The following is a 14585-nucleotide window of genomic DNA, read 5'->3' on the forward strand; positions in this document are numbered from 1 at the left end:
TTCTTAATTAGTATCACTATTCAACAGGTTGGCATTTATTCTTCTTTTCTCCTGCTTATGGTTTCCATCTGCTAAAGGAGTAAAGACGCTTTTCTGAGGGGCAGTGGTCAAGTACCTTCTGTAAAGTTTTAGAAACGTAGCCTCACAGAAGATTACAGTTTAATATTGAACAAAGCCTTTATTGTATGCTTCTTCGCTAAACGAATGTCTCTTGCTGGTTCGTAACATGCAATGCAGTCTGGCATCGATGTGTCATGGTGCAAAGACTGAGATCTGGTCCATGCTGGAAGTGGAAAGTAACCTCCTTGCTCTTCTGTCCTTTACTAAAGGCTCCTGCACAGCTGGTGGCGTGATTTATTAGGGAGAAGCGGTCATAGATCCTTTGAGTTAAGGCAGCATAAACCTGATGTCTCTTCCCTTACTCTTGGTGCTCTGCTGGATGGTGCTAGCATGCCTGCATATAAGTTGGTGAAGGAGACTAAAAGATCTTCCTTTTGCCTGAGGCCTGGAGGAAGTACAAGATCTACTTCTTTCTTCTCAGTATCACTCACTGGCCATACTGCCAGGCTGACAGGAGGAGCAAATATAAGGTGTGCATGAGGAAGGTTGCCTTTGTGTTAGATAGTAGTCTGATGGACACAGCAAGTGATCAGAAGTTACTGTGTGAACAGAGGATACGTTGCTATGCTGACTTGCTTTGTTAAGTGGAATGATAAAGTCATTTGCGTAATGGATTTGCACTTGCCCGTGATTACAGATAGCAAAGCTCCTACATGGTATTTTCCAAAACCATAAGGATATTGAGATAAGAAAAATTATCTGATCTGAGCATATTTGAATTAAAATTGAGGAAAAAAAAAGCCTTTAATAGAAAAAATACTAGAAAAAGTGCTATATATGTATATCTCATATGAAGAAAAGCATATAAATGTGCAGTGAAACTTAAACAGTGCTGAAAGCTGTTGTAGCGGGTGAAGTATTAGAGTCTAGAGAATTATTTTTCCTAAGTGTTTTCTTATTGCCCCTCCACAGTTGTCTGTTCTTGCATAGGGAGACACTTCTTTCCTTTCTAGTTTGGTGCAGATTCTACAAAAATAGAAAGTAATTTAATTATTTCCAAAATTATTGTTCAGGGCAGTGATTGATATGCTTTGTAACACTAGTCTCTGAATTGTTCAGTGGTACAATTCTGCATTTCAGTGAGGTGGTATCATCAAAGAAGTATTCCAACAACAGTGCAGGAATCGATCTGCTTATCTTGCAGTTGAGCATGACACTGTTTAATGAGCAAAGTGTTTTCCTATAGATTTCATTTCAGTGCTATAATTCATAATGTAAGAGGAAGTTTTAACAATATTATATTTTGGTTTGTTCCTCAGTAATGCCACTTGCAAGTCAATTGAAAAAAACAATCTGTGTTGTCACACACATACAGATATGTGTTCTGTGTTCATTTAGATCAGATTCAAACAGCAATTTCTCAATGGCATGGAACTAGAAAGTATTATCTCTAATTCCAAAACAGTTGTCATTTGTTCTTTCAAATATCTGCATATTTCCAATTTGATTATACTAATAATTTTTTCTCTATCTGTATTGCAATGGTATTCTAAGGAGCTGGCCAGTACTGAAAATCAAAGTGTGAAACTTATTTTTTTTAGTTTTTCACCTGTTATTGTTTACCATTAGATTAATATATTGGTAAAATGAATTAATATGTTATTAGTGGAGTTTATGCTTATGCATACTAGTTATTTGAGAATAATATGAGGCTTGCATAATGTATTCATTGTTCAGAAATACAAACTGAACAGTCAGGTTAAGTTCTGTAGACAGAAACTTAACAGAATGTTGTATAAGTAACTAATACTATAGAGAAGAAGCAGCCTAAACCAAAGATGTAAAGCTGTATGTTTTATGCAGTAAAAACACTCATACTGTATATTTTCCTAACAAAGACAAAAGCAGAAGTAATCTAATGTCACTGATAACACAGTTACACATTGCAGCTAAAACATTTATATTTTAGTTCGGTTAAACATTTACTGGTCTGTGTGGTAGTTATCAGTTAACTCCTTACTTTTTATGTAAAATAAGGAAACAAAGTAGCTTTCAAAATAGCTATTTAATAAGGCCTTCCTGATAGAAATAAAACTAATTCAAAATTAATAGGATGTGTTATAAATGTCTGTAGATCTAATTGAAAAGTTCTGTTATATAGCCTGTGTTTTCTCCTGGAAGTTTCCTGGACCTGACTGTTTCATAATATATTCTTGGTTTAGTCATTACAAGACCACTGTTTTCATTTGTTTAAATTTAGTGGTTAAAGTGTTCCATAGAAGTAGATGATCTCATTGCTGTCTGCTTTAAACCAGCTAAGTTAATCACCTGTGAGGTATTGTTTTCACTGGTCAGTTCTGGATAATTTTTTGCCTCGGTTCCACTTGAAGGGAGACATTGTTTTACTTTGTGCTTTGTCAGTCTCTTTTGTCTCACAGTACAGTTGCTGAAAGTACGTACTTGATTACTTCATACAATGAATGACAAGTAGCACTGGAAATTAGTGCAAGCTAATTTATCATGTGCACTATAATAGTAAAGAAACCGCCTTTCCAAAATTCAAAGCATTTAAAGTGCATACAGATTCAAAGCTTTTAAAGTGCATACATTGCATTTTCTCATAATACAATGGTCAAATAATTCTGTTTAGTGTGTTTCCTCAGGCTTATTTCTCCTGATTGTGAAGGTTAAGTCTCTGCAAACAGTTAAGAATATGGAAATTGCTAGTACTCGTCAGATTAATGGCCTATCTAACTTGTTCAGAGTAGACACTGCCAGAGGCTTTGGAGGAAATTTCTTTCTAACAAGGCATTGCTAATTGTAAGTCTTAAGACCATCATAAGCTAAGATCATAACTGTCAAGTTAAAAACAATAAAGTTTTACGATCTCAATTTCAGAACTTTCTCTCTACCTAGCTTTGTTTTTTTTTTCTAATTTCATTTTTTTTAAGAACATAAAGACCAAGAATCACGGTTTCAGTTATGTGTAGTGTCTGTGTGGTATAATATAGTTGAGAAACTACTCTGTTTAATAAGACTTGCAATAAAAAGCATTATCTGGCAATCTTTTGAGCCATAATTTAGTAATTTACTTGCACCCTAAAAGATTCCACATTGCATGCTATGAAAAAACTGCTTATAACTAATGTAATATTGACTGAGTTTTTGTGTAGTTCACCTGCAAGTGACAAGGTCTCCCAAAAAAGACTTGGGCTCAGAGGCTGATACCGGTATGAAGAAGCCCACGTTCCCCAAAAGACACTGATTTTGGCGGAGTCCTATAGAAGTGACAATCTCTTCAGTACTTGCCTTCTTTTTCTCCCCTTTGAAGCTCCATTTAAACACACTTAATGAGGGTTTCTAGAGGTTTGATATCCACCACTGTGCAACTGATGTCTCTGCGTAAAAAGGTGGCATGCAGTAGTGCCTCTTATCTGGCTGTAGAAACAATAGGAAAGTGGCCATTGTGTTTAAGGACAAGTGCTGGATTTCTAATAGTCTTTAATAATATTACTAAAACCAGTGGAGGGAAGCCTGAAAGGTTTGCCACCCCCAAGGGTAGAGGGATTGGGATATTTCCCGTCTGGAAACAAGTCTTCCAAGCAAACCTTTGAGCTTGTTCGGTCAGTACCTAGTCCAACTAGGGTGCCAACAACTATAGGGTGGCATATGGCAAAGATACACATGGTAGCTGGGGACTGCCACATCCCAAAATTTCACCGTATCATGGAAAAAGACAAATTTAGCTTGAAAAGGGTATGGTGACTTATGTCTGTATGTCTGATCTACATGAAGAAAACATTGACGTGGTCTTACTTAATGCTTTGGTCTTTCTGTCCTCTTTAATACTTACTGTCTTACAAAATACTTTTTCAGATGTACCCTCTTCTCCCATTTTTGGTGGCTACAGAGTCCACACAAATAAGACTGGAGGCCAGTTAAGAAGGAAGCATTAAAACTGACTGTTTACAAAGCTCTCACATACTGTATGTCAACAAAGAGGACCCCTCCCCCAGCAAAATTACTTTTTTCTCCTTTGTTGCAATTCTTTTATATCTAGCTGTTATTCTTACAATAACGTCTGGAGAGATTTTCAGATAACTTAAATAGCTTTCTTTAATACTAATTAATGTCATTATTGAAGAATTTATTGATCTAAGAGATGACTGAATTTGATCCGGTATCATGTATGATATGTTGTGCATTTCAGAACACCAAACAATGAAAACTGTTATTGCCTATAAGTTTTTGTTGTATTATAATTTATACATGGGAAGTTTCATTTTGTAACTCTCTCCTTATGGGGAAACTGTGCAGCCTGTGGGCTTCCCCACACCAGGCCTATGTCAGTGATCGCAATTTGCATGGATGCTTGTAGTGCCTGTGCTTTTTGGATGGCTAGTGGTAGGAGTGATGGAAAGGTTTGCAATGGCTTGGAGCTGTGGAGTTTGGTATGATTCAAGGCATTGTGGTGTTCCTGCAGCCTCCTTGGGTTCTCCTCTCCTTCTTAAGAGAAAGGTGCACTTGGGGCTTGGGTGTCTCTCAGCTGAGGAGTGTTCCTTAATCTGGACTCTTCCAGTGTCTTTTTTTTCTGGAGTTTATCAATAATGCCTGGTCTTTAATTTGTGTAGTTCAGGACATATTTTAAACATGCATAATCTATTCATTCTTTGGAATATTGCTTTTTGTGTTTGGAGAATTTTGCAAAATCCTTGCATTGGTCCCATCTTTCATCCTCATCTGAAGATACTTGGTTCCAGTAATTTTTACTACTTTGCAAAGTGATGTGAGTTCTGTGGCCTCATCGTGGGTTCACAGGAGATGAACACTAATCTACCTTATTTATTTTTAGGAGCTCTTGCTTATGGACCCCAGTGCAAGTCCATTGGAAAAGACATCTGCAACAATGTGATAGTCACCAGCAATCCCATGACAATTCCACATCTGGGACCTGTTTCACGTCCTACTAATCAGATTTCAACAGCATGCAACCAGATCAGTCCTAGCTTACAGACGTCCATGGATGCTTCCACCCTGAGTGCTTCCCCGTCAGATTCAAGGTCCTGAGTTACTTTTTTATAGTCAGTATTTTAAAAAGAGGATATTTCACCTCTCCTAACATTCAAATGCAACCTTTCTGATGATTAAATTGACTAAATGATGCTGTGTTATGCCACAGGAAATCTAATTCAATGCAATTTAATTCACATCAGCTATAATAATTCTATTTTGATCATTCAAATCATGGGTGAAATTTGGCCACAGATTTTCTATGTTGATAGAGCTTTTTTGTTAGGATAAAGATTTTTATAGTCACTTAACTGTATTTTTTGCACTAAGGTCAGCAATTGTTATGGAGGATGAAAACAGAAATAGTCCACGTTGTACCTTCAGGGGCAGTGACCTATTTCAAGCTTGCTGTAGTGCTAAAAGTGTTCTATTGGTGCCTGTCAAGTAACACTCATGTCCGACAAAATAAACTTAAATGCCCTACTAACATTCCTCTCGCCCTGTCAAATACCCTAGCTTTCAAGTTGCTTAATTGTTTACATAATTAAATTAATCAGATCAGTAGTTCGAAGCCTATGTTGAGCCGGCACTTAACTTCATCTGTGGTAGACTTGTGTCCCTGAAAGTGTGTCCATTTTCCTAGCTCCCAGGGGTAGTTTAACACAAACTGTGGCCTCTCCCTGGAAATGTTGCCTTTCAATGTCACTAAACCATAGATAAATATTTGTTAATTAATTTTAAATGCTCAAATAACTTTTGAGATTATGAGACAAACATGAATGAAGGGAAAAGAATCATTTGACAACCTCCATACAAATACATTAAGCACATTCCTGAATATTAGTTAAACATACATTGAGAAAACATTCTGGTGTGTTTTCAGAAGCTGTGTTCCCATTTTTGTAGATGTGACTTGAGCAGCAGTTGCCTACTGAGTTGAAATGTAACTGTTCTTATTTATAAAAGGCCACAAGAGTCTTTATTATCAAAATAGTTTACATTTTACTGTATGACTTTATTACAAGCCAAGGAACATGCCTGGAAGAATTAAAATTGGTACTGTGTAACTGGAAGAAAACCTTGCTTTACTGTCCTATAAGATAGTTGTTGACATTTCTGTCACTTTGGTTGTGAAGACAGAGACTCCACACCAATTTACAAAATTAGTTATGCTTCTTGTGTCAGGGAAAGTAATTCAGTGCTAAGATGATGACAAATCATGTATTCAAAGACATGCCTTTGAGACAGAACAAATGATGATACAAAAATATCATTAAGTAATTATTACTTACTTAGTAAGTTTTAGGTGTGCCTGTACTGTTCCAAACACTTTTATTTTTACCAGAATGTGTGGTTGGGTGTACTATGTCAGTACTGAATTGCACATTTTTTGGTTTTATATTAAAGAAACATTTACTAAGGGTGAACTGAAGTTGAAACTCTGTCAGAATTGAGGCTCTAGTGTCTTTAGTCTCTTTTAATGATTTATCAATGAAGATGTTATAAAGTCAGTTTGTCACAGATTTAAGTCACAGATTATCAAAACGCTCTTTTTAATTGCTTCAGCAGTAAACTGCATTTGTTTAAACTGGTTGCCTAAACTAACTCTGTATTCTATCTCTCAAGCATCATGAACTATGCTCTGGCAGCTTAATCCAAACCAGATTATTTGCTGAATTGACCCAAACCAAAACAATTTTTCTTGATTTTTACTGATGGAAGAAAGAAAAAAGTTAGCAAAATTGGAGTTCTGCTGCAGATAACATCAGATTTTGGTAGATACACCCTGAGGGATAAAACCTTCTTCCATCTTTTTTGAGAGTTTCCCAAAAACGATTTCAGGGTTATGCTTCTTGAAACTAAATGTAATACTGGCATTTACATTGACGCAAGTCAGAAAAGAACCTAGGAAAGAGCAAAAGATTCTTAGCTAGTAAAGCAGAAAACCATGTGAAAAGATAAGAGAACACAGTTTGCACTCTTCCGTGTTTATGTTTAAGATTCTGGGTTATACTTGACACTGTGGCCTCTGTATACAGAGGGAGAATGGAAAATAATCGTAAGAGTCTCTTGTAAGTGGTCATAAAAGAGCTGGACCAAACTGACAGGTGGTTTAGATTACAATAAACCAATGTGCCAATTAACACAGTCTGAGAATCTGGCATAGTGGTCTAGCTGGCCCTTCATTTGCATAGTAGGTGTCTTTAATTTTCCCCCAGAAAACTACTTAGTCACAGTGTGGGATGAGTTTTAAAGAAATTTTCTTTGTTTTGGGAGCTGGAAATCTTTGTTACTTTTTAATTTAGAGGCTTGAGTGAGGGCCAGACTTCTTCAGATTATCTGGCTGTTGTTGCATACTTTCAGTTACGGGCAAACATTTTATTTTTATCTTATAAAGAGACTTCTAAAATGCAGTTTTTCTTCAGCTTCACTGGTGTGTGTTCCTCTGTCTTAGGCATTAGTAGCTTTTTCAATTACACTGGTCCTGCTATGTATCTGATTAGAATTCTTGACATTACAAAAATAGACTTGTTGTATTGATGCATTATTTTTTTTCCTTATAAAAGAGAAAATAAAAATTTAAATAATCAAACTGGCAAAAAATCCTCTATTTATGTTTTCCAGATATAAATATGTATAGCCTAGAATGAAAAAAATGAAACTTACTTTTCTTGCTCTCTTGAGGAATGTGGATCTGTATTTGGGTCACAGCATGCTAACGTGATTTGACTACCCTATAATGAACTATGCTTTAACAAAGCCTGTTAATAGCAGACCAAACAGCCTGAATCGATTTTTTTTCCAGAAATAATTATCCGTTTAGATCTAAATCTTACACAAGATTGGCCTGATATAGCAATCCTATTTTTCTCATTTCTCTCAATTGTAGTCAGCCTGTTAATTGCACTTTCCTTCAGTGCTCTGTATAGAAAGTACTATTCAAACCCTGATAGAGTAGTGTAACCTCCATAAGAGTACCCTACACTGACATTGAATCTGAATAGAATGTTTCTTATTCTGATACAGCAAACCAACCATCCATTACAATGCAAGTATTTTGAGCAAGAGAGCATTTACCCATCCATCCCATAGCTCACTACAGCAAAGCTGGATGATACTTAGAGCTGCGTGTTCACTGTTCGTGAGCTATCTGTGTGCACAGACATAGTGTCTGGACATTGCTTCCACTCTCCGTCAGCCTGTGCCAGCCTTCCTCTCTGGATAAAAAGGGGCTGAGGGGTTAGCCAAAGTGCCTTCAACACCAATTCCCCTCCTCCGGCTCTTCAGCAATGTCTGCACTGTGTTCTTGAAGTGTGATCCAGCCCTTAAACCAAAGACTCTGCAGAGCAGCTTTTGTTTCTTACCAGTTGATTCTCAGGTGGTGGAAAATGCTGTAATATGAAGTAGTAGGAAAAAAACTATTACTCGGGGACTTCTTGTGTGATAGGCAGAATAAAAGAACAAAGACACAGATTTTTCAGCTTTAACCTCTGAAGCTAGAACTTAATGTGAAAGCTGTATTCATTACTCTTGCTAGAATGACTTTAGCTAGTGTTTTCATACATTCTTTCAACTTCGTCTATGTAACGGAACGGTAGTTCATGGATCTCAGAAGTGAAAAGCCATTTTGCCAAGCAAAATCATGGATATTTGGTAAACATTGCCATATTCATTGGGATTCTATCCAGAGCCATTGTTTAGCATCTGTTCTTGCTCTCTTGGATTGATTGTTGTTTTAAATGGGATTCTGATCCTCAGTTTTAGCTTACCACCAATTCTCAAATTAAGTAGTTTCATGTATCTCCACCAAAGCTGCAGTCACTGCGTTAGGGCTGTGATGAAAACATACAATTCAACTGTGAGCCTGAAGAGATCTGTTGCATGGATCCTTGTTTCCTGAAACATTGTCTATAATAAAATGCTGAAGAACTCAGAAGCAACTGCAATAATGCTTACCCTGACTAGACATCAAAAGTTGCTTCACTCTTAGAAACTAAAAGAAGCAAGTAAAATAAGTAGAAGTGCCTCCTCAAAGGTGCTTCCTGTAACTGTTTTTGTGTCAAGAAAGAGAGGACTATTTATTTTTATTATTTTTCTTCATTGTGCATATTTTCTCTTTTAGATATTTGGAGCTTGTAGCAATATAAAACCATGCAGTAAAATAATGATAAATAATTGACTATAGCAAGTTAGCTTTGTAAATAAGCTTACATTATTCCTTGCCTACATGGCAGTTCTTTTGCTTACTGCCTGCAAATATTTCATGTACTGTTTACTTAGAGCTGTGATAAAGATGTTTTCAACATCTTGTATTTAAGGTACCTGTTAGCACTTACTAGCTATCTTTTTTTTAAGCTAATTTGACCTCCGGAAGCCTTTGTGTGTTCTGAAGAACTATTACGTATCTTGTTTTTCATATGAGAAGCTGAGGAACAATGATTGACTCGTCCACCTTCAGCAATGCATTTTAGATATAGAAGAGAAACCAGATTTCCCATGTACTTGATCCACGCTTGAAATTCTATTGTTATTTGAAAGTGTTCTGTGAAAATAATAAACCCAGAAATTAAAGCCCAAAACATAAAATGCAGAGGCTTCTGTATCTGTGAGATCTCCAGGTTCATCTAGACAAATACCTGATTCTTCCTGCTGTTAGAACCCATTAAAAGTAGAATTTAATATACATGTAGCAGCCCTATTTGGCAGGAAACCCAAGTTTGCCATGAGGTGAACTGGAAACATAAAGACATAAATCCAGGTGGCCTCTACCCAGAATTTGCAACTAGATATCAGGGGTCCTAATGTCCTTTTATACCTTTCTGTGGGAAACAATATTGTTAAGACCTTATGAGGCTGGGGTTTCTTTAAGGTACCTGTAGGACAATTGCAGCATACAAAAGTTTCTTAATATTTCTGTGAAAAAGCAAAAATAACTGCAAGATTACACTTCCATGAAAAATTATGATTGCTGACTTGCAGGCAGATACATCATCGAATCAAAACTAACTAAACCCCATCAACCAGTTCTTCTACATTATTCATTTATTTTGTTTGGTTTGTAAAGTTAGATATTATCTATATTTTTAAACTTGAGCTAATTCTGTAGGGAATATACTATTTGTATGCATTACAATTGACAGAATCATTCAGGTTAAATATTTATTACAGTTTTCTTGCTGTTGTTTGGCAGCAAAAATAATAGTCAACTCAACTCAATATGAGTTTCATACAAAGCAGGAGCATAATGCTCTGGCTTCAGAAGCCCAAAACTGTTTACACCGCAGCTGATGAAAAAATGTGTATTGATTTCTGCAGTGATATTTCAAGAACGTTTACAGCAACTTTTCTTCAACATCTTATAGTTTTAAAGTTGATGTCTGTCCTAAGTGACCTCATTACTATGTATTGCCTGTGTATGCCTGCGGGTGTGTTAGCTGAGAGTGCAAAAGTTGAGTATGTAAAATCGGGGAGAATGTTTCTCACATTAGTCTTTATTTAATTTTTATGTGATGGTAGAAGAAACCCTGCTCAGTTGTCCAACTTCTTACCTACTTTATTGTACATTTATTCCAGGTTGCTCTTGTCACATGAATCTACAACATTAAGCTTGTCGGGAAGTCAGTCCACTTTGAGTGTTAAGCAAGAGCAGTCGCATGGGTACAGGATACTTCCTTCTGTTCCTCCTGACAAAGGTTTGCAAAACAGCAGTGAGCTGGGGGACTTACTAAATTTTTCATCTGGAACATCTGTGTCCAGTAACTCTGTCTCTAACTCATTGCCATCCTACTTATATGGCATGGAAAATAACCATTGTTCTTACTCTAGCCCTTGCCATTCCTCAGCCCGGTCTCAATTAGCCCGCTCCAAAAAGAGAGCACTCTCTCTATCTCCTCTTTCTGACAGCATTGGGATTGACTTCAATACAATCATCCGTACATCCCCAACGTCTCTCGTGGCCTACATCAACAGCTCCAGGACATCACCAGTAAACGTCTCCCCTCAGCCTGAGGTCTATGGACATTTTTTGGGAGTGAGAGGAAGCTGTATACCCCCAAACTGCTCTATTCCAGCTGCCCAGAAAGGCCTTCTCATGGCAAATGGCAACATCACCTTCCCAGAGCATGTTGAGAACGGGACTGGTGAGTACCAGCGGATGCAGCAGCTGGAGCAAGCTGGCTTGCAGATGGCCACCGCAAGTAACATGGTGATCCAGCAGGGTGTGCTGCCCACAGAGAGTCAGGTGGTGGGTGCCCTGAAAAGTGAACAGACGAGTGGCTTCTTGGACCATACTGTTGACATGCCTCCTCCACCCCTGCTGCTGCTGCCTCCTCCACAAGGGCCGCCCCCACCCTACCATACTCATCAGCACCGGCATCCACACAGTCATATTCACCCACTGCCTGTGCCTCCATCTACCCCAAGCTCCCTTCTTGATGAAGATGATGAGCTAGATGATTTCAGTGGCAGGCATGGCTGTCGCTGGGTTGACTGTGGTGCGCTATATGACCAGCAAGAGGAACTTGTGCGGCACATAGAGAAGATCCATATAGATCAGAGGAAGGGAGAGGACTTCACTTGCTTCTGGGCAGGATGCCCACGAAGGTACAAGCCGTTTAATGCCCGTTATAAACTGCTGATCCATATGAGAGTTCACTCAGGAGAGAAGCCAAACAAATGCACGGTAAGTCTGAATTCTGTCTCTTTTACCAATAAAAGGCTGTCTATTGCTCATGAAGATACAAAGAAGTTGTAATTCTGCCTTTGGTTTTCCTAGTTAATGGTGTACATTTTGACTAGTATATGTGAAGGAATGATCTTTCCACCTAAATAGGAAAAGTATTCTTTAATTTGGTACGTACTGACAGATAGGATTAGACAAAACTTTATTTTTTGAATTTACAAACTTTTACTGTAGACTGCAGAAGTGACGTGGTAGACTTTCATAAAGCAAAACTTAAGTACCATCAGCACTTAAGTAACTGCATGAAGGATACGTGCGGGAAAAATGCTGCACAATAAATGGCCCAATTTATCCTCAAATATTCTTCCATCATAATGCTACCATGATAAGCTAGGAAGTGTGGGCTATTTGTTAAGGTACTTGTTTGTTGCATTACTAACAAAGAACAGACTCACAGTCTTGTTTCCATGAATACAGTAGGAATAAAACACATGACAGTTTCTCTGTTAATGGATTCTAGCAGTGAGCATTCAACCTACAAAGTCATGTTTTTCTTGCTCTTTTTCTTAGGGTCACTGCAAATCAGTCTCACACATATGTAATCACATGGGGTGGCAATTGAACCAGTAAAACTTAGAATCGGTTTATGTTTAGACTCCAGTGAACCATCTGTAGTCTCTGTAATTCAGGTTCTTGATGTTGCATATAGTCTGTATTTTGGATGACAATTAGCATACCCTGAGTAAGTGCTTGTTCAGTGTCAGCAGAAAGCAGCTTCAGCAATGCTGTTTCCACTCCTCAGCATAACCTAACAAAACAGTGAATATATAGTTCCTGGGAATAACTGCTGATTATTGTTCACTTGAAAAAAAACCCCATATTTTTTGTATGTTGTGAACTACAAATCAGTACTAGGGTTCTATTTTAGCATGTGCCTAGTTGAATGATTTTCTTACCGTGATGTAGATGTTTGCTTGTACAGTATATAAAGGAAATTATTTTCTTTCACTTTTGTTACTTCGAAGTAACAGCTCTGCTTCAGAGAGAGCAGATATCTTCCTAGATTTCTCTCTTGACTTTAAAGAATGTGGTGAAGATTGTGTCACAACACTGGGTAGACTCTTTGTCCTTCCCTTTTGTCACACCAGAACCTGAACTTAGGCTCTTTGCTGTCTGGATATTTTTTTGAAGTTCCATAATATTCTCTTTTATGCTTTTCAGATATATTGGATCAGAGTTTACTGCTAATTTTGGTTTCTCCTCAGGGATTTCTTGTCAGCTTTGTGGGGAGAGAAAGAGGAAAAAAAAATAGGACTCAAGAAAGTAAGGTTTTAAGGGAATAGCACTTTTTCAATGGTAAAAGCACTGAAAGAAGAATAATGCAAGTACCTATGGTTTTCCCAGCAGGAGGATTCTGATGAGGGATCCAGGAAGACTGGGTCTAATAGTGCTCTATACTCCTTGCGTTATCTGTTCAGAAAGGTTGTTTGCAATGACCTTCTTATGATTATCAGGCCTCCTTTTTGCTTTCATAAACATTAAAAAATGTGATTAATTTTACTGAGCTTCAGCAAGTATTGCTGGATAGTGCCAAGAAATTTGCATATCAGAAAAAGCAGCCACATGCTTATCTTAATTTAAGGTTTAGAAATGTAATGAGATGTTGAAATACTCAGGGTGACACAATAACCTTATTAATGTGGCTGTAAATCTGGAACGTAGGCCTCCTTTCTAGGGACAAGCATGCAGAAATGGCATTCTTTAGCAGGGTTTGAAAGTATCAGCTTGCTGCTTTCTTCCTTTATCATTTCACAAGTGATGTGAATTTGAAGAAACATATTCGACTTTCTAATGCTAAAGGCCCATGGTCTGGAAGTCTATATATTTAGGAAACTGTACTTCAGCCAAGGTTCATCCCTTTCTTTCCAAGCAGTGAAATTTATAATTGTATCAACTCAGTTTAATGTTTTAAATTGAGATTTTAAGTGAAGTGTTAGGGAGGACACTTTGGGCAAGATGATAATGAACTATGATTTCTGTAATTAACAAAAAACTATGCAAAAGAAATATGAAACTTTTCACCAAACTTGTATGAATTTATGCATTGACATGATAAATTAAAACAGGTCGTTCATTTTGCAAGAGACAATCTCCTTCTTAAGCATAGACTGTGATAGGTCGTAGTCTCTTCATTTATCATGCAGTACTTATTTCTGTGTAGTGGACTTTTAAAAGTGTATTATGTGCTGTTTTGTGTATCCCAATGGATTGCTGTGATAGCTCAGCAAGTGTTGCGAAGTTTTAGTCATACAGGGTCAGGGTTACTTCTAAGCTGTAGTATTGTAACACTAATAGGGATAATGTGGAATCAAATGCACAACTAATTACAAGCAGAACTTCATATAATGATTTTATTCTTCTCTGTTATATCTCTGTAATGATGAAATCATATATTTGAGAGCAGTCTTGAAGAACAGCTAGAACTGCAGTACTTTATGGGCTTATAGTTAAAATCAGAGCAATACCTCAACATTGTTATGCTACATCTGAACTAGTTTCTATTAATCTATGTAACAAAAATTTGAAGTGATAAACTGTAGCTACAAGCAATACTCTGTTCCTTAGTTCCTTCTTGTTCTGCATGAGCAGTCCTTGTTTCTGGAAGATAAACATGTTGTATACAACATCAGATTGCAGCGCATAAAAACATGTGACTATCGTGATAATCAGGTCCAAACTTAAAGACAAGCATTAAGGTCAGAACCCCAGAACATACTTGTCCTTCTGTACAAAGGTAACTGGGGTAGAGTGGAAAATAATTGTCTGCTGGTCT

At 37.3% G+C, this 14585-nt stretch overlaps 1 protein-coding gene across 6 annotated transcripts in view; it reads left to right on the forward strand.

Moving 5' to 3' along the window:
- The window catches only part of GLIS3 (GLIS family zinc finger 3), a 159674-nt gene that overhangs the window by 38075 nt on the left and 107014 nt on the right, over positions 1 to 14585 (forward strand). For all 6 annotated transcript variants that reach the window (XM_054055199.1, XM_054055198.1, XM_054055200.1 and 3 more), the window contains exons 2-3: positions 4913 to 5120; positions 10645 to 11752. In XM_054055199.1, the coding sequence (XP_053911174.1) occupies positions 4990 to 5120; positions 10645 to 11752 (1239 nt within the window). In that variant the 5' untranslated portion in view covers positions 4913 to 4989. The remainder of the gene's footprint in view (positions 1 to 4912; positions 5121 to 10644; positions 11753 to 14585) is intronic.

The sequence above is a fragment of the Cuculus canorus genome, chromosome Z (genome assembly GCF_017976375.1).
Source record: "Cuculus canorus isolate bCucCan1 chromosome Z, bCucCan1.pri, whole genome shotgun sequence".
NCBI classification, from domain to species: domain Eukaryota; kingdom Metazoa; phylum Chordata; class Aves; order Cuculiformes; family Cuculidae; genus Cuculus; species Cuculus canorus.